The 19744-nt window shown below is 52.2% G+C and overlaps 1 protein-coding gene across 5 annotated transcripts in view; it reads left to right on the top strand.

Moving 5' to 3' along the window:
- ERICH1 (glutamate rich 1) overlaps window positions 1-19744 on the top strand; it is a 42552-nt gene that overhangs the window by 4438 nt on the left and 18370 nt on the right. For all 5 annotated transcript variants that reach the window (XR_005385461.1, XR_005385462.1, XM_038585886.1 and 2 more), the window contains exon 2: window positions 7637-7780. Coding sequence is in view for 3 of the 5 variants with exons in the window: in XM_038585886.1 (XP_038441814.1) it covers window positions 7637-7780 (144 nt within the window). In the remaining 2 variants the exon portion in view is untranslated. The remainder of the gene's footprint in view (window positions 1-7636; window positions 7781-19744) is intronic.

Genomic DNA, 19744 nt, shown 5'->3' with positions numbered 1-19744 from the left:
GGGGAGTCTTGTAGCTTGTCCAACAATGTCTCCTCTGCCTCCTCAGAGGCAGTACCTCAGTACCTCGTCCTCCCTGCTTCCCAGCCCCTGCTACGGGATGCTCTGCACGCTCTGGAATGCCTCTCCTGGGAGGCATGCTCCAGCTGGCTTCCAAAACAGAGGATACCTAACTGCAGGCAGGCCAGCCTGCTGAGAACGTGGGCTCCATCCCTAGCCAGGAGGGACACGCTCGCCTCTGGTCCGCCGTCTGCACTGTAGACGCCACTGGCCCTCCCTCCCTGCTCCTGTGCCGATGAGATGAGCACTGGGTGGAAAGCGTAGAATGAACGGGTTCAAGTCAAGAGCATGGCAGAGTGCCCGTGCCCCAGCAGTGCACCTCTTTCTCATCTGGCACCCCCACCGCGGGCCAGCCACTTGTTGACCCTAAGATCTCTCATCACGATGAAACGGTCATCTCCTCCTCTCGCATGATCAGGATTAAGTGAGTGAGTGTCTGTGGCTCTGGCCTCCCACCTCTGCACACTTGCATGTTCCCCAGGATACCACATCCAGCCCTGACCTATCTCCACCTACACCTGCCTGCCAGGCCCATGAGGCAGATGGCCAGGTGGGGGAATGTGTGTAGTGCACATAGTCCCATTGCTTCTTAATGAGACCTTGCTCCTGCCCTGCCTGACCTTCAGGGGATGAGCCTCTCCTGGGAGCCGGGAGTGTGTGGCCAGCTGAACCACTGGAGCTACAAGGTCCTTGTCCTCCAGGGACCCTGGCTGGGTGCAACCTGCACTGTGAGTGGTCTCAGTTCCAGCTGGCCTCATCCCCTTCCCTGTGTCCTTGCCTCTGTGTTCAGCATAACCCACCCCTCACTGTGGGGCTATGTGTGGTTCAGGTGCTAATGACAGCGACCCTGGAGCAGTGGGGCTGGGATAGGGTGTCTGTGTGTCTGTGCGTGCAGGTGTGTATCTATGTGTGTATGTGCATGCACATACATATGTGCATGCATATGTGTCTGTTCCTACGTTCACGTGTGTCTGCATGCATGTGCATCTCTGTTCATGTGTGCATAAGTATGTGCACATGCATGCGTGTCTGTTCATGTGTGCACATGCATGTCTGTGTGTATCTCTGTGTGTGCATGCACATGTGTGTTTGCATGTCTGTGCATGCATTGTCTCCCATCACACCCTCAGACTTACACACTCTGCCATCCGCCCCCTCTGGAGCCTCAGAACCACAGGCTCTGGTTGGGATGCACCTGTAATGGAAAGAGACCTCTGTTCGTCTGCTGAGCTGTGTGCCTCGTGGCTGTGGGGGTGCAGCTTCATCCTTGGGCCTCTGAAGCTTCCTCGGTAGAAATAGCCCGGCTTTACTTATTCATGTGAGTCCTCAGGGCAGAGCCAGCAGGGCTGGATCAGCACCCCTACCCCAGCCTGTCAGCCCCCATGAAGGTATGTGCCCTCTCACACACGGCTGCCCTCTGGGGCATCAGATCAGATTCCTGTCTGAATTCTGCTACCAGGCAGGCTTCCTGTGCTCAGCAAGCATTTCCTGAAATGAATGACTTGGGTAAGAGACAAACAGATGGCACTGTACAGACCACGAATCCTGGGCCCTGGCTACCCAGAAGCAGCTGCGTTGGGGTAGGAATTGTGAGCTACCAGAGGTTTCGAGCATAGCGGGGCTGGTGTTTGCTTCCATAAGGGACAGATCTGAGAGTGGACAGGGTAATTATGGGAAGGGGCAGGGCCAGCAGCAGGAGGGCCAGCCAGCCTGTGGTTGGGGTTTCACCGGTAGGTGGGGACAGCCAGGAGTAAGGCAGCAGCCCTGGGGAACAGAAGTTTCCTGAAAAAAGAGGACATGGGGACTGACCTTGTAAGTCCAGTGACATGTGGGCGGTTGCAGACTGCTGTCTTGTGGATCAGATGTAAGTCGGGTGGGGCACGTGGACAGAGTGAGTTCTATCACCCGGACACCAGGTGCCCACCCTGAAGACACAGCAGCAGGCCCCATCCCTAAGTGGAGGTGGGTTTAAGGACCCTGAGTCGTGGGCCCCTCCCAGTCTGTGTTGCTCTCCCCACCCCTGCAGCCCTCCCAAAGCAGGTGGTTAACCTAACTACTGGTGCTAGTGACCGGCTGCCAGCCTCGCCATGTGTGCTTTGGGTGGAATTCAAGATCTAGTAGATGAAAAAGCCAAAATTCATGAAATTGGGAAAAATGAAACTTTTGGCGTAGTCAGGAAAGCATCCTGTGTGTGCCCAGGACATGAAAGCCAGTGTCCGAGGGGCACGTGAGCCTCGTGGGGCCGTGCTGCTCCCTTAGCATGCTCGGTGAGGCCGGGAGCCACCCGGCCCTGCATCCCTGCCGTGTCCCCGCTGGGACAGACCTGCTGACGGCTGGTGCAGTAAGTCATGTTAGACACTCTACAAGGAAAAATTTAGGACAAAGTTGGGAATTTTTTTTTTTTAAGTGAAAGTTTGGGGAGAAAAAAGAATATTCAGTAAATCTAATCCTTAGATGGGATGAGCGCATCAGATTGGTCACGGTGTATGTTCTGATTATCTCCCCTTTGAGTGCCATTTGTGGTTTTATTTTGAGCACTGTTTCCCTTTTAATTAGTACTTCAGAAAGCTTGCCAACTCTTGCTTAAATCTTAGCTAATTATTCTTTCATTTATGATTCTATTATGAAGCTCATTAAGAAACTCATTCATTAAATTAGCATATTATCCTGAACTTTCATGTGAAGTGACATAGTGCTATTATGAATTTATTCCTAGATTATAGACAATGGTTAAATACCTTGCCTCATTATTGGGATAAAATGGAAAAAATAAAACATTGAATATTGTTGAGAAAGCTGTGGATAGGCTGGCAGGTACTCAACAGGCATTTAAATATAGTCTTTCTTGAAAAGATAAAACTCAAACTATCTAGTTCCAAGAAATACAGTAACCCTGTCAAATTTCAACTTAGAGTGTCTGTTGCACCCTGGTACACTGAGCCAGGATGGAAGCGGGGGTGACGCGACCCAGGATTTGTTGTTGCTAACACCGTGAGTGTACGTGCATGTCTGTGGCTGGTGTGCCCTGGAGGGTGTGCCCCTTGCACCAGGCTTTGGTGAGGAGGGGGCACAATCGCTAAGCCACTAAGCTTCTATCAGTGTCCTTTTCTAGTCTGGTTTCCGACAGCAGTTTTTCATTTAAATATGGTTTCAAAAAGCTTGGTGACTCTCGATTCTGTGTCATCACTTCCCACTTGTCAGTCTGTCCACTGGAAATTCTATAAAGGTGCGCTGTAAACCTATTCGTTCTATGTTTTCCTCTCAAAACTTTTAAAGGTTAGCGTCACTGTTTGGGGTCCCTTCTACTTTTGTGTGATTCCCAGGAGTATGTGGTCCATCCCTTCCCCATAACATCCAGCCTTGAAACTCTGGCTTTGGAGCTGACTTCCTTCCTCGTGTCCTCAGATGAGCTCTACACATATTTTGTTTGTCCTCTCCGAGTCGGGCTTTTCCAGACACACTGGCCTGTAGGGATGCTAACGGAGGTTTTGATATACTTGTCTGGAGAATCACAAATGAGGAAACATCATTTCTGCTCTCAACCATCCCAGGCTCTCCCGATGTACAATGTGTGTCTAGTAGAACGTAGCTTTACCCCCATTTGAAGTGACGTGTGCCGTGTACGCAAATATTGAGAGAATATGTGCTACTTTGCGACCAGAGTGAGCTTTTTGAAAGCTCACTCCTTGATATTATGGGGTGCGTCTTTTGTACCACATATATGTAATCTTCTTTTGCTTTTCTCAGGATGGGGTATTACACAAGAAAAAGTTCCTATTTCCATTTCTTTTCTCATACGAGTCTTTTCGAATGGAACACACTGCTTGTTTGCTCCCTTTGGGAGCCTGCGGGCCAGGAAGCACAGCTGACGTGCAACCCATTCCCTAGCGGGAGCCAGCTCACCTGCCGCAGGTGTCCTCAGGCTCTGCTCTTGAGGCACAGCACACAGGAGAGCGATTTCCTTGAAATGCAGCCATTTACACCTTTGTTAAAAATGGAACACGGTCTTCCCTTTTGTATACTCAGATGTTAGATTTTTTTTTTTTTTTTGGATGTTAGATTTTAAAACCAGTAATTACGCTGAAAAAGAGTTAATGTTTGTAGTGAGTGAACACACAATTTCAACAAACCAGAAGTGACAGATGCTTTTAAAAAATAATGCTTTACGGGCAGCCCGGGTGGCTCAGCGGTTTAGTGCCGCCTTCAGCCCAGGGCCTGATCCTGGAGACCCTGGATCAAGTCCCACGTCGGGCTCCCTGCATGGAGCCTGCTTCTCCCTCTGCCTGTGTCTCTGCCCGCCACCCCCCCCCCCCCGCGTCTCTCATGAATAAATAAATAAAATCTTTTTTAAAAATTAAAAAATAAATAAAAATGATGATTTACTATGTACCAGTATCCTGAAAAAAATACTGGTACCTTCTTCTATGTTCTGCTTTTTTTTTTTTAACATGAATCACTATAGAGATCTGGCCAGTAGGAAGACATGCTTTGTTTACAGAATTAAGTCCCTATCTGTGGGAAATCATCCAGCAGTTCAGAGGGTACGTGTTTTATTCATAGCTGGAGGCTCCAAGTAGCAGTGAGAGCTTAAGTGGCTCTGAGACGTGTTTTCAGGCCTAAGCTAGCCGACTATTTCTGTTTAAATAAACTGAGCTCTTTTAGTAATAGGAAACTCCAGATGACTGCTCCATGCGCCACGGTGTCCCTGGAAACCAGGCACTGCCGTGTGCCGTCGTGCAGTGGGCAGGAACAGATGCTCGGGATGTCTGCTGGTCTTGGGGCACAGCTGTTCCTTCCGGTCCCCCACAGCATCTGACTCCTGACATTAACATCCACCACTGAGTCTCAAAGCCTGGGGTAGAGCGAAGTGTGTCACTGTCACCATGTCTTCCAGCAATAGTAGTTGCCAGAAAGTTACTTTGTTTGTTACACACTGCTCTTTAAAGTGCTTTTTTTTTTTTTTAAACATAATATTTTTAAGAAGACGTTATGTCTTAAGTTGTGGCAATTGAAAGCATTCCGTCATCATGCTTAGCAAATGATTTCATTCTGAGATACCTGGATGTTCGGATTGGGTTAAGATTTATTAGTTAAAATTCTCCTTGTTATAAGTAAATAAATAAATAAATAAAAACGAGTAAATAAATAAATAAAAGTTAAATTCTCCTTGAAGAGAAAAAACTCCCCCTTGATACTGAGATACACATTGTGACACGTCTTAGATCACCTCTTCTCGTGCCTGGAGATGGTGCAGTTTGTGAGTCAGCTGTGGATCACGGATAATAGAAGGTAAAACCAGTATTTGCCAGTGTCTGGTATCCAAGGCAGTCTGAACAAGTGTCAGGAATTGTACATCAGGCACTTGTTCCCCGTGATGATGTCATGACCAGGAGTCGGGGTGGGAACAAATCTCTCCAACCTTACCGCTGCCAGAGCACAAGCATGCTGCCACCAAGTAGCTGGATACCAGGGTTGTCCTGGAGGTCCTGTGGTTCCACAGGAAAGGGTGGGTTTTTGCTTGTGAGGTTTTAACATCTGTTGCTGTAGGACAAAAATCACGGTGGCCCCTGGAGTTATAAGATTCTTAACCCAGCTCAGCTTAGGATGCTAGAAGTTTCTTTCTCAGTTTTTGGACTACAGTGTTCAGTTTTAAATTTTAAAATTAGAATCACCTTTGCCATTTATTAAAAAGTAACCTGAACAGATCCTCTTGACCTCTTTGAACCTGCCCTCTCCCACTCTTCCCCTCACAGAATAGCATAAGATGTAAACTTATAGAACTTTTAGGTTTGTATTTGCTTTTGTTTTCAAATCCTGAACATACAGCCTGCTTTCCTGCATTCTTACGTTGTTGGGAGGTTGTTTGCAGTAACTCTGTGGTTGCTGTGCATGCCAGGTGTGCATCCTGGATGGATGCAGTACCGTGCACGTGCGACCAAACGCGTCTGTGGGAGGACTGTTGTACCCGTGAGCTCCCTGCACCCCAGGCCCTGCCTGTGACCCCGGCTCCTGGAGCAGCTCGTGGTGTTGGGAAGTGGCCGCGGGGGCACAGGTGCAGGGTAGGAAAGGGGAGCTCCGTGCTGCATGCTTAATTAAGATACCAGGTGCAGTGTGTGTCAGGTACCAGGACGGGTGTGTCTGTGTTCGGCAGTGTGTAAGGAAGAGAGGTGCCGCAGAAAGCGTGCTCGCAGGTGGGGCGGGAGCGCGTGGACGGCCAGGCGCGGTGGGCATAGTCACGTCTGTGTCGGTGCCGCTGTGGCCGGGGCATTTCCGTCCGTGTGGCGGTGGGAGATGCCGGGGTCAGCGCCCCTTCACCCAGGGGCCTCCCTAGCGGGGGGGGGTGGAACACCGCTCTCCGCCACGGAAGGAGTCACCCAGCTGACACCCGTAGCCGAAAGCCTGCCGCCTTCCCTTCTGTACACTGCTGACGACCACGGAACGTTTCTTGTGAACATCGTGCAGAACAGGCTGTTTGTCCCCACAGTCCTGTTTGGGTGACACTCCAAGGCACGTGCCTGTGAACCCGCTGTGCAGAAGGCTTTGGGAACATTGCGCCTCAGCAGATCGTATCGGAAGCACACTTTGTGTCGGGCCCGTGCTCCCGCAGATTTTGTAGAACATTCAGCAAAGTCAAAGCGCGTGGGGAATCTCTCAGTGCTAGGACGGGCAGTCTTCGACGCCAACGTCATTAGCAGGGACAGCTTGCTTGGAGCAGGGGAGCGCCCTGCCCGGAGGAGCCGGCCCTGGGCCGGTGGGTTGTCACGGATTCTCTCAGGGGTCTTCACGGAGGAGGGAGCCTTTTCGAATCTTTAAACCCAAGCTGTGTTTTTCCAACTGGAGCAGGTCAGTGGGAGTCCCTCCTGTAGGCGGCTGCCTGGCAGCGTCCCCGTGCGCTGGCGCCCAGCGTCCTGACCCCAGGGCAGCTCTCTCCTGTTTTGTTGTGTCTATATTTACCAAGGTTAAAACAAATTCATTTTATTAACCTTTCCCCTCACCTTTTCCAGGACGCTGCTTTGAGGTTTATGCCTGTTCCTTATCCACACTTCAGGACAGAAATATTTATCCATTATGATAGCTTTCCTTCCAGTTAGAGCAGAATGCCCACTAAACCTAAACCCAGTGAAAAATGTGCATGAGCGTGAAGAGGCGGGTCGCTTCCTAGCTACAGCAGTGAGCACGTGCAGTTGCGGTGGATGCAGCAGCCCCCTTGAGTACACACCGAGTTCATATTCACCACAACCCAGGCCTGCCGCCCGCTCAACCCAGCCTGGCTCCTGTCCCCTGTGTCCACACCTGTGGGCATCCCAGGCTGCTGCTCCTGTAGGGAGGGGGTCCTCTCATGGACCAAGCTGGGGGGCCCCTGATAGAAAGTACAGGGACCCGTGAAAGGTGGTGCTTGGGGTCCTCCAAGGGACGGTCCTGGGGGCTCTTGGGGGGACAATGCTAGGTTGTTGTCACATACATTCCCTTTTCTCTCTGATGGTAAATATCAGGCTATATCTTTATTTTATATAAAATCCATTTGTGATTTAAATGAACTACTAAGAAGAATTCCTCTTTCTTTGTCACTTGGTTGTAGTGTTTGTGGAAAAAGTGCTGAAGAGGCTTTTCCCTAGTCCCTGTGGCCAAGAGAAGAGTGGGCCCGTGACTGCAGCTTCGGAGCAACCAGCTGAGCGAGCGGCCGCTGCGGAGGTCACGGGCAGCAGTGTCCCCACGGTGCCAGGTGAGGGGCTTGCAGATGTGGGGGGCAGCGACAGATTCCTGGCGACCGTCACATTGCCCTGGAGCAGGCGGCTCTGGCCTGGCCGCGGCGGGTGCCAAGCTCCCTGGCTCTCGCAACCGGCAGGACAGGGGTCCTTGACCTGTGCTCCAGCCCAGGGTGCGCAGGGGGCAGAGAAGGCAGCAGTGCAGCCTCTGTCCCAGACCAGCTCAGGACTCTGCTGGGTGCTTGGGTTCACCAGCACGCCGCTCTCTGGCCCCGGAGACCACCGCTGACCCTGCCGGCCTCGGCTTCCCATGCCGTGGCCACCCTGGCCCAGCCGCTGGCCCTGCCTTGGCTCTGTCCACACAGCACAGGCTCCTGACAACTGTCCTACTTTGGTCCCTAATGCACTGGTGTATGGCAGAGGTCTTCCCAAGCTCCTCAGACAGGAGGGTGGTGGCTGTGGAAGCCTCATCAGCTGGCTCCCCGGCAGCATGGGGTCTCCCGCTGGCAAGGGACCACTCTGCAGGGTTGGGGCACCAGTGAGCGTAGGACACGTATGGGCAATGCCTGAGTCCCGTCCTTGGGCTTGTTTCTGGCTCTTCTGGCATGAGTCTGCTCTGGACTTTGTTCCCACGCCACTATTCCCAGGCGCTGGCCTTTCCCCTGCCGTCCTCCCAGTGCAGGGTCAGGACACAGCGACCACCCCTCACCAGAGCTGGGGCACACCGGGCAGCCACCGCTCGCTTTCTTTGGGGGCTTTGTCCCACATGTACAGTTCTCAGACCCACACTGGCCCTCGAATGCCTGCGGCCCAGGTTGTCACAGCAGGCACGTCCCTGAATGCCAGGCCGTGTAGACGCTGGTTCTGAGTCCCTGCTTGGCCCTGGCTTGGAGCAGGGAATTCTTAGTACCTGTGAGGAGTTACAAGGGTAGGCATGGCGTGGTGGAGTGGCGAGGACCAGTGGGACCAGGGGCTGTGTCCCATGAGGCAGGGAACAGAGGATGGCTTTCTCTGTCCGTTTGGTTATTTCACAGATGCTGGTGAACGAACCTAACTTCTGTGCTTTTGTGTGAAAAATCCATATAATGTACAGCAACTTGTTTTCTGAGAGAGAACAGCGAGCTTGCGGGGCAGAGGGGGAAAGAGAATCCCAAGCAGACTCCCGAACGAGCACGTAACCCCACACGGGGCTCAATCCCACGACCCTGAGATCATGACCTGAGCTGAAATCAGGAGTCGGATGCTTCACCAACTAAGCTACCCAGACGCCCCTAATTTTTTTTTTCGATAAAATTCGCTTACCCTCAAATTTACGGTTTTAGCCCTTTCAAAGCAGTGATTTTTAGTATATTCACAACACTGTGCAAACAGCACCACTAATTCCAGAATATAGTTATCATTCCAGAAACAACCTGGTGCTCGTGGGCAGCCACTCCCATCCCCGTCCCTACCTGCTGTCCTGGGGGTTTGCGTCTTCTGCACAGCCCACATGTGGACACCTACGCTACGTGGCCTTTGTGAGTGGCTGCCCTCACGTGGGTCCTGCACATCGTATCTGGACCCCCTTCCTCCTTACCGCCCAATACCACTCCATTGGATGCATGGAGCTTGTTTGTGTATTCATTGCTCAATGGATGGACGTTTGGCGGGTTTCTCCTTTTCGGCTGTAACCCGAGAGAATGCACGTGCAAGTGTGTGGACATGTGTTCTCACTTCGGGGAGTGCGCCTCCTGGGCCCCATGGTAGTTCTGAGGGACCACCCCCCATGACACTCCTGCAGTGGTTCCGGGGCTCCAGCCCCCCATACCTTCCCTCATGTGCTACTCTGTTTTCTTGTTGGCAGTGGTCCTGGAGGGTGTGCGGCTGTACCTCATTGTAGCCCTGGTTTTCATTTTCCTGAGACTGAGCATGTGGAGCATCTTCTCCTGTGTGTGTGCAGAGAAATGTGTGCGAGCATCTCTGGAGGTTAGACCCGATCACATACATATGTGATCTGCAGATACTTTCTTCCATCATGGGTTGTCTCTCTACTTCCTTGATGCGTCTGGAAGCACAAAAGCTTTCAAGATTGATCGCGTCCAGTATATCTAGTTTTTCTTCTGTTGCCTGTGGTTTGGGTGTCATCATTAAGAAACCATCGTCAAGGAAAGCCTGGGTGGCTCAGCAGTTGGGCGCCTGCCTTTGGCCCAGGACGTGACCCTGGGGTCCCGGGATCGAGTCCTGTGTTGGGCTCCCTGCATGGAGCCTGCTTCTCCCTCTGCCTGTGTCTCTGCCTCTCTCTCGGTGTGTCTCATGAATAAATAATTAAAATCTTAAAAAAAAAAAAAAAGAAAAAAACAAAGAAACAAACAAACCATCGTCAAATCTAAGGTCCCAGATTTTACATCCAGGTTTTCTGGGAATTTTACAGTTTTACCTCTGACATTTAAGTCATAGACGCCAATAGGCTAAACAGTGTGTGGTGTGAGGCAGGGGTTCAGCTCCAGCCTCGGCCCTGCAGTGTTCACGGAGGAGATTGCATTTCCCGCTGAATCACCCTGTCACCCCTGTTAGACATCAGTTGACTGTACACTTCTGGTTTATTTCCGGGCTTTCAGTTCTAGTCTGTTGGTCTGTTTGTCTGTCCTGTGCCAGGATCACACGGTATTAATTACACCTTGATAGTAAGCGTGGAAGTGAGGAGGCAAGAGTGTTACGTTGTTCTTTTTTAAGACCATTTTAGTTGTCAAGGTACCTTGCAATTCCATCTTTAGTTTCTTTCAACAATATTTTGTAGATTTTACTATAAATTTTACACTTAAAAAAAGGTTTATTTTGAAGTATTTTATTCTTTTTAATACTGTCGTTAAATGGAATTACTCTCTTTCTTTGGTTTCTTTTTGGAATGCTCATCACTGGTGTGTGGACAGGCACATGAGTCCTCTGACCTTGGATTCAGCAATTATTTCCTAAATACAGGAATTCAGATTTCTCTGTCCTAGTCTTGTATCCTACAGTGTTGCCGAATGCGCTGCTGTGACAGTTCTGTGTGCGCACGCATGTGCCGTTACACAAGATCATGTCGCCTGTGGCTGCAGATGGTTTGCTTCTTCCCATTCAATCTGAATGCCTTTTCTTTCTTTCTTTTTTCCTTTTTTACTTCCTAGAAGGTCAGTGTACCATTGAGGGGAGGTAGCAAGGGTGGAAATGCTGGTGTCCTTGTGGTCTTGGGGGAGGACCCAAGCTCTCCCTCTGCACAGGTGTCCTCAGGGGGCTTTGCACACATGCTGTTTGACAAGATGACACTCCCTCCTAATCTAGGGTGTTCAGTGTTTTGTTTTTTTTGTTTTTTTTTTTTTTTTTTTGATTATGAAAGAGCTCTGGTGTCGATGCCACTCTGATCCTCCATCCCTTTGGAGATAGCCCATTGTCACACACCCCCCACCCCCTGGACCACTCTGGCTTTTCCCTTCTGACCCCAGAAAAAGAGACAGAGCACAGACGTTTTACAGTAAGGATCTGTTTCTGTCCACTGCACTGGGTGGCCCATGGCAGATAGGCTGGAAACACGGTGCAGCACCGTGTCCCTGCTCATGCTGCCCTGGAATCCCTGTTGCTGGGCTTTGGGGCTCCTGAGAGATTACCTCATTTCCTCTCCTCTTATTTTTCTGTCTTTATCATTTTGGTCTGCTTTCTGGGAAGTTTCTCAACTTTATTGTCACATTCTGTGCTTACTTCTCATTCTGTTCTGCTGTCTCAGCCTTTGGGGGAGTCAGAGGACTCCACTCATTGGCAGGTGGGCCCTCTCTGACTCGGTCTCCCCACACACCCAGGGCTAGCCCTCCTGCCTGCGTGCTCAGCCAGCAGCCGCTTGCCAGGGGCTCCAGCTCTGGAGCTACACTCTGTGTGATGGGCCTTGCTGTGATTTCAGGCTCAGCCTCCTGGACACCCTCGGGTCTGCTCCTAGCTTCCAGAATGGCACTGCTCTGTCCACCCTCCTCCAGGTGAGGTTCAGGGAGGGCAGGGGCCACGGAGGCCTCTGTGGAGTCCTGCGTTTCAGGCCTCTGATGCAGATGAGCAGGTCGTGGGCTGCGTGAGTGGGATCTGCCCCTGTGCTCAGGGTCTGAGCTCCGTGATCGCTGCTCTGAGGAACTGCCCAGGTGCCCTGTGGGACGTCTTGACTCAGCCGCTCTTCTCCTGTTTGTAAAGGAGGGCCCAGTGGGGGTAGACACCACTTCGGTGTACCCACCAAGGGTGACTGGGAATACTGGTCTCCTGGAAAGAGAGTGAATTATTCTAAGGACGGGTAACACATCTCTTTGCAAGTCAGATATTTGACATTCCTTTGCTTTTAGCAAAACTGAGGGAAATAATTGAGTTGTCAGCCAAAAGATCATTAAAAGTAAATTTGTTTGATAATGGATTTCTCTGTGACTTTTGGCACATGATTTAGAAAAAAATTAGTGAATCAGGTAATACTGCTATTTTTAAAAAACCACTGTCATCTACCTATTTTTGTGTTCAAACTTTCTGACCAGCTACCTCTGTAAAAATGCAAAATAGTAATAGCATTCCAACAAAGCCCTGTCTGGTTTTAGCAGGGACATGCGTCCTTCCACACTCCTTCCCTCTCAGCAGGAAAATCGTTGCCAAAAGGACTTGCCTCTGTGTTGGGAAATCATGAAAAGCAGTAACTGTTACTTTGATCCATTGCCTTCCATCAGTTGTAATAACTTAGAAAAATATTTACATTTAGCATCATTGAAATTTTTTAAAGAATACAGTTTGAGAAGTGTGATATGGTGTAATTATTATTTCAGGACAGAGTTGTAGGGGAGTTGGACCCCTAGAGGAGAAAAGGATAATGAGTCAGTGCTAGTTCAGCAGATGCAGGTGCCCCTCATTGTGTGCTCCACATAAAGAGGGATGTTCCACGCACAGCACAAGCAGGTCCTTGATACAGCAGCTCTAAAATGTGTGTATATGAGGCAGGCAGTTTAAATGCATCATTTTAGGGAATACGTGTGCGGGAGCAAGTGCACACCCTGGGCAGGTGGGTGGATAGCGGTCAGGTAGGTTTGTGCCATTCATCTGGACTTGCAGGGGTCTGTGAAGAGCGGTCTGTGCAGAAACATCTATGAAGGCCTGGAGTTGCCCATGAAAATGGGCAAAGAGTTGCAAAGCTCTTTTTGGTAAAAAGTGCAGTTTCCCATTCAGATGTGAGTATTTTCTAATACAATCTCACTGCACTCAGGTCTTTCAACTCTTTTTTTTTTTTTTTTTTAATTTTTATTTATTTATGATAGTCACATAGAGAGAGAGAGAGGCAGAGACATAGGCAGAGGGAGAAGCAGGCTCCATGCACCGGGAGCCCGACGTGGGATTCGATCCCGGGTCTCCAGGATCGCGCCCTGGGCCAAAGGCAGGCGCTAAACCGCTGCGCCACCCAGGGATCCCAGGTCTTTCAACTCTTAACCTTCTGCCACCGCTGGGAAACCTCCTGTTGCCTGAGGAATACAGCACGCGGACCCCAGGGCATTATGCTGAGCGAGGTGGGTCAGGCAGAGAAGTCCCCGCACGGCGTGATCCCACTTCTGGGTGGATGCTGAAGACACGGCATTCACAGGGGATGGACGGAGGGTGCCCCGGGTGATGTGGGGCACGCCGGTCACAGACACGACCGCCGGTTCTCAGGGAGGCGAGCTGCGGGCTCTACCGTTCAGACCATTCCTGAGACCAGATCCAAAACGTCCTCACTGCGGCGGAGTGGTCATTACCTGCGGGGAGGGAGCCGTCAGGAAGCCCCGTGGCGATGGTTTGGCGACATGTGTGTCAGATCCATACGCTGTATACATTGAAGTTGCACAGTATTTCTGTTGTATCTCAGGAGGGATGGAGGAGCAAGATGACACCAGTGGAAGCGAAGCCCTCAAACGCCTCCAGGCTGTTTCCCTGCCGCCTCCCTAGAATTCAGAAACCCCGCTTCCATTCCCTTCCCACTTGGTTCTGTAGAGTGTATGCTCTACCCTATACAGGTGTTGTGCTTGGAGGTTTGTGAGACTGTTACTGATCTCACTGCTGTCCATGTTAGCTGCCATGGTGCACTGTGGGGGGCTGTTTCAGAATGCACCCCCTGCTGGTGGTCTCCAGCAGTCTGACTTTGCCTGTCAGGGCTTCAGGTTTGTGCAGCTCCCTGGATCTCTGCAATTGTGATTTTCATCACATGGAGAATGTTCAGGAACTACTCCTTGGAGGGCTTCAAGTTCACGTATGAGACCATCTGACTTTGTGCCTCAGCCCAGAGGACATGTTGGTGCCAGGCCGTCTCCTCTCCTGTGGGCTTGTTTGACCTCCATGGGGCCGCTTGCGTGTTCTTACATCCCAGCCAGCAGGTACGAGTGGCCAGGAGAAGTCCACCTGGCCCCGGAAGCTGCTGTCCCTCACCCAGCGGTGCTCACGGGAGGGGCCGCCTCCCCCATGCTCCTGCTCACCCTCCCAGCTCTCTCTGGATGCAGGGATGCTGCCCGGAAGTGGCCTGACCCTTCCCTGAGGTCGCTGGCCTCCAGGCACCCTCCACTGAGCGCCTTGCCTGGTGTGGAGATATGAAGCCCTCTCCCTCCCGGGAGCCCCTCACTGGGGTGCCCATACCAGGCTCAGCAGAACCCTCAGGGGTGCCCTCAGATCCCTGGCCTCACAGCCTGCCTCCCTGGACCTCTGTCCCCTCCTCACCTCGGGAGAACCCCACCTGTCAGGTGCCGCTCCATGGCCCTCAAGCTTGCCCTGCCCCGTTTCACTGGGTTGGCCTGTCTGCGGCGCCCCCAGGATGGATGGCGCACGCTGCCTGTGATTCCGTCTTGGCTGGAAGTACATTGTATGTTCTTCTGGCTTTTCCTCCTGGTTCTTTCTATGAGTGGAGGTGTGTGGGGTTAGCAGTGACCTCTCCTTTGCACAAGGCACGTCCCAGAGAGGTAGCTGTACATGCACTCCGGTGACCCACATGCCAGTTCCTGTTTCTCCAGGTCCTACTGAGTCAGTAGCACCGTGACCCCTGACTGAGCCAGGACTTGGGGTGCTGACCTCTGGGCAGTCAGAAATCCATCTGTAACCTGTGACTCCCCAGAACGTACCCGCTGCTGGTCACTGTTGACAGAAGCCTCAGCAACCACACAAACAGTTCGTACGCTGTCTGTGCTGTACACGGCACTCCCACTGCAAAGTCAGCTAGAGAGGAGAGAATTATAAGCAAGGGGCGCCTGGAGGGCTCAGTCTGTGAAAGGCCTGCCTTCAGCTCAGGCCTTTGTCCTGGGGTCGAGCCCTGTGTGGGGCTCCCTGCTCCGTGAGGGAGTCTCTTTCTCCCTCTGCCTTCCCCCCACTTGTGTCCTCTCTCGCTCACTCGCTTGCTTTCTCAAATTAAAAAAAAAATTTTTTTAAAAATCATGAGGAAGAGAAAATATATTTACGATATATACTGTATTTATCAAAATCTGTATATCCATGGACCGCAGCCATTCAAACCCATGTTGTTCAAGGGCCAGCTAATCAAATGCAGGGAACCTGCATCTCAATTTAATATGCACTATTGATTACTAGTGACGGACGCTACACAGTATACACTCCTCTGTAGACCATATTGGAGGGTATTTTTCTCTTGGGTTTTTGGTTATGTATCTTCAGATTTCAGTTCTTTTTGTATTCCAAATCTAAACTCATGACCAACTATATATGTTGCAAGTACCTTCTCTCCATGGATTGTCTGCAGTTTTAAAAACAACAATGTGTTCTACTGTGTAGAAGTTACTATTTTTTTTAATAATGTTTTATTTATTTTTTTTAATTTTTTTAAATTTATTTATGATAGGCACACAGTGAGAGAGAGAGAGGCAGAGACAGGCAGAGGGAGAAGCAGGCTCCATGCACCGGGAGCCCGACGTGGGATTCGATCCCGGGTCTCCAGGATCGCGCCCTGGGCCAAAGGCAGGCGCCAAACCGCTGCGCCACCCAGGGATCCCTAGAAGTTACTATCTTTAAGCTTGTGTTTCATGGTGTTTGTTTGTGGCTCAAGAAGTCTTTTCCTAACTCTGGGAAACCAACTAGGGGTGGTGGAAGGGGAGGTGGGCGGGGGGTGGAGGTGAGTAGGTGGCGGGCACTGGGGTGGGCGCTTGACGGGATGAGCACTGGGTGTTATTCTGTATGTTGACAAATAAAGAAGTCTTTCCTACCTTAATAGTAGGTACTCTCTGTCTCCTAAGAGAGAGCTCTCCGGGGTAAGTACCCCGTGCAGTGTCAGGTGCTGGGGAGGTGGTCTCACCTCACCTCCGGCAGGTTTGCCTCAGCCTTGTTCGCAGGAGAGAGCGTCCCCAGTGGGTTTCTGGCTCCTGCAGTACCCTTGGCCCAAGCTGACTTAATTACTCTGGCTTATGATGCACATTAATACCCAGGGGGGAAAATCCATTCAGCTGTTCTTCTTCAGAGTTTTCTCAGCTTTTCTCGGCCCCTTGCTCCTCCATGTTTATTTTGATCAGATTGTCAAGGAGTGCACAAAAAATATCATTGAAAAAGTGCTGCTTTGCAGAAGTCTCTGACAGGACATTTCACCAGGCCCGTGATGGCGAGGATGGGCCCAGGGTGGAAGGTGCATGTACATCATGCTCAGGGGAGTGGCAAGAGTTCACTGTTGGTCTTAAAAACCCACCACGTTCAGCACTCAGATATTTGTGCTTTTACGTTAATACCGTCATGAAAAAGGAAGTGCCTCTGAAAGCTAACTGCCCTGCTGATGCATGTCCAAGGTGATGCGGCCAAGCCGGGACCCGGAGCTGGAAGCACAGGGTGCGGGACGGCTTTTGGGACAGGATGTGGCAGACGGGCTAACTGCTCACCATCAGAACAAAGAGTAGCCCACAGACCCACCCCACTGGCAGGTGTTATCCAGAGCTAAGCACCATCCAGTGACGAGGCAGTGAGACTTTTCATTGCACATGAAGTAGCTGCCGTGACATTGCAGCTTGGACGCTGGGTAACAAGACTGATGGTGGGGGTCGTAGGATGTGGTTTGTGCGCACACAAGTGGGGGTGCGCCGGACGCATGGGTGTGCTTTCAGTGTGGAGTGCATGAGTGTGCACGGCGTGTGGGTGTGCAGGGTGCATGGGTGTGCACGCAGTGTGGGGGTGCACCGGATGCATGGGTGCACACAGTGTGGGGGTGCACCAGACGCATGGATGCGTGCTCAGTGTGGGGTGTGTGGGTGTGCGGGCGCATGGGTGCGCTGCTGTGTGGGGGTGTGTGGGATGCATGGGTTCACTTGCTGTGAGTCTGCAGGGTCCGTGGGGATGCTTGCAGTATGGGGGTACATGGGGGTGCGGGGCATGTGGGTGCGCTCTCTATGGGGTGCATGGGTGTGTGGGGTGCATGGGTGTGCTTGCAGTGTGGGGGTGTGGGTATACAGGGTGCGTGGGTGTGCAGGGTTCATGGGTACACATGCAGTGTGTAGGTGTGCCGGGTGTGTGGGTGTGCAGGGCATGTGGGTGCACTCTCAGTATGGGGTGCGTGGGTGTGCTTGCAGTGTGGGGGTGTGGGGCACATGGGTGTGCTCGCAGTGCATGGGGGTGCGGGGCACGTGGGTGCGCTGCAGTGTGGGGGTGTGTGGGATGCATGGGTTCACTTGGCAGTGGGTGTGTGGGGCGTGTGCATGCACTCGGAGTGGGTTGCATGGGTGTGCACGCTGTGGGTGTGTGGGTGAGCTCACAATGTGGGGCATGTGCCAGCCTGTGCAGTGTGGCTGCGTGTGTGTAGTGTCGGTGCCTGGTGAGTGCATGTGGGGGGCATGTTTTCCTCTACAACGTAGATCCAACCTCTTGAAATGTCGAGGTTCGAGAAGATTCGCTGGCAGGACGGGAATGGGTGCCTGGTGTCCCCTGTCCAACCAGCCCTGCGTCCTCACAGCGTTTTGCCACTTACCCCAGGCAGGCAGGAGATACTTTGTGTTTTTCCTGAGAGTGGCCTCCTTCCTGGTAACTGTGTCTATTGCCCGGAGCTTCTGAGCTGACATTTAGGACTACAGGAGGCAGTCTGTCTGTCGTGTTGGGAGCTTGAGCCCCAGGCACGGGACCCTGGTGAGGGCCTGCGATCACATGAGCAGGAGGTGCCGCTCTTGACAGCATTTTCAAAGTACACATGCCACGTGGTCGTTGAGGATTCAGCAGACCGGGTGCCCATACACCCTGGGACGAATGTCACATAGCACAGCCCTTCAGGATGCGGATTAAGCTCCTCCTCCCTCCCATGTCGCGACTCCACTCTGCACGTCAAAGGGACTGCACCACCTCTGGATACTGGAGGGCCCCGCAGTCACTCTGACTTCGCTCTTGTCCGCAGCCCAGATGATTTCCCCCAGTCCCACAGCTTCTGTGTGTGGGCAGGTCAGGCTCCCAGGCTGACTTCTCCGTCTGGGCCACTTCCCAGACTCCAGGCTCAGCCTCTGCGGCTCACACAGCCCTGTCTACGCAGCTGCCTGCCAGGTGCCCTCTCCCCCATCTCAGTAAACGTGGAAGCCTGCAGCTTGTCCCCCGTGTCCTCTCCGTACACGGACCGACCACCAGCACATCCTGGGTCGGACCCCTCTCAGAGGAAGTTCCATTCACCTGGCTGATGTGTTCTCCTTCCCTCTTAACGGGAAAGTGTGCTGAGTTGTATGGAATCATGGTGGCCCCGAGACTTCCACAGCGATGAGAGAACTCTTGTGTGAGGTACAAGAGTGGGGGCCAGGGGGCCAAGATGGCAGAGATTGTGCATGGAGTGGCCTGACCCCCTTCACCTTCCAACCCCCAAGAATGACGCAGCTGTTGTCTGCATGAAACCCACAGCAGGTGCATCCAGCAGCTTTATTCCCGACTGCCAACCCTGGAAGCCACCAAGATGCCCTGGGGTGGGCGATGGATCCGTGACCTCTGGTCCATCCAGGCAGGGGGTGGTGTTCAGTGTAAAAAAGACAGGAGTCAGGAAGCCCCAAGAAAATGTGGAAGAGGCACAAGTGTAGACCAGTAAGTGAGAGAAGCCTCTCCGAGAAGTCTACGCACTGCACAATTCCCACTCTGGAATCATGACCTTCTGGAAAAGGCAGACACGGGCACAGTAATGAGGTGAGGGGCTGCCAAGGGCTGAGGACAGGGGACGAGCAGGTGAGCACAGAGGGTACTTAGGGCAGTGGGACAGCTCTTAGTGGCCCTGTCCTGGTGGGTACAGGTCATCACACATGTGTGCAGACCACAGAGCGTGTGACACCCTGTGATCCAATGAAGGCCGTGGGCTCTGGTGATGAGGATGTGTCGGTGGGGGACCTTTCAGCGTAACACACGTACCCTCTGACGGAAGCACCCATCTCGGGAGGCTGGGGCAGGGGGTGAGGAAAATCTCTGTACCTTTTCCTTAGTTTGCTCTGAACCTAAAACTGCTCTAAAAATGTAAAATCTTTTTTAAGAAAAAAGACTTTACATTTTTTTAAAAATTACTGAGCTTTTGAGGTGCTTGGGGTGAGTGGACAATTTGTAGAAAAAGAAGGTGCTGAATGTTGCATCTGGAAAGACAAAGGGCAGAGGAGGAGCCCCGACTCAGCACCGGCCTTCCCCAGAGCAGGGACATGGGGGTCACCTCCGGGACTGGCAGGGCGGGTGGCAGGGCTCCAGGTGTCTGGGCGTCTGTGCCGAGTTTCATTCGTTCTCCAAAAGGCAGGAAGGCAGAGCTGCCTCCGGAGCAGAGGCCAGGACCGTGACAAGGTCAGAGCTGAAAGTCCAACGTCGGTCAGCTAGCCGTGGAAGTAGGTTCGGTGAACACGCGGCGTCTGTCGCGGAAGGAAGGAGCTGTGAATGGTGGCGCCACGAGCAGCCTCTCCCCCTCCCCCATCAGTGACAGCATCTGCCTGAACATCGGGAGGGCCCATGTGCTTATGGTGGTTTTGTTAAAGTCGGCTTGCGCGGCTGCTGTGAGCATCATCGGGAGCAGGGAT

The sequence above is a fragment of the Canis lupus genome, chromosome 37 (genome assembly GCF_011100685.1).
Source record: "Canis lupus familiaris isolate Mischka breed German Shepherd chromosome 37, alternate assembly UU_Cfam_GSD_1.0, whole genome shotgun sequence".
NCBI classification, from domain to species: domain Eukaryota; kingdom Metazoa; phylum Chordata; class Mammalia; order Carnivora; family Canidae; genus Canis; species Canis lupus.
Note: the sequence above shows the minus strand (reverse complement) of the source record. Positions and strands in the feature narration are given on the sequence as shown.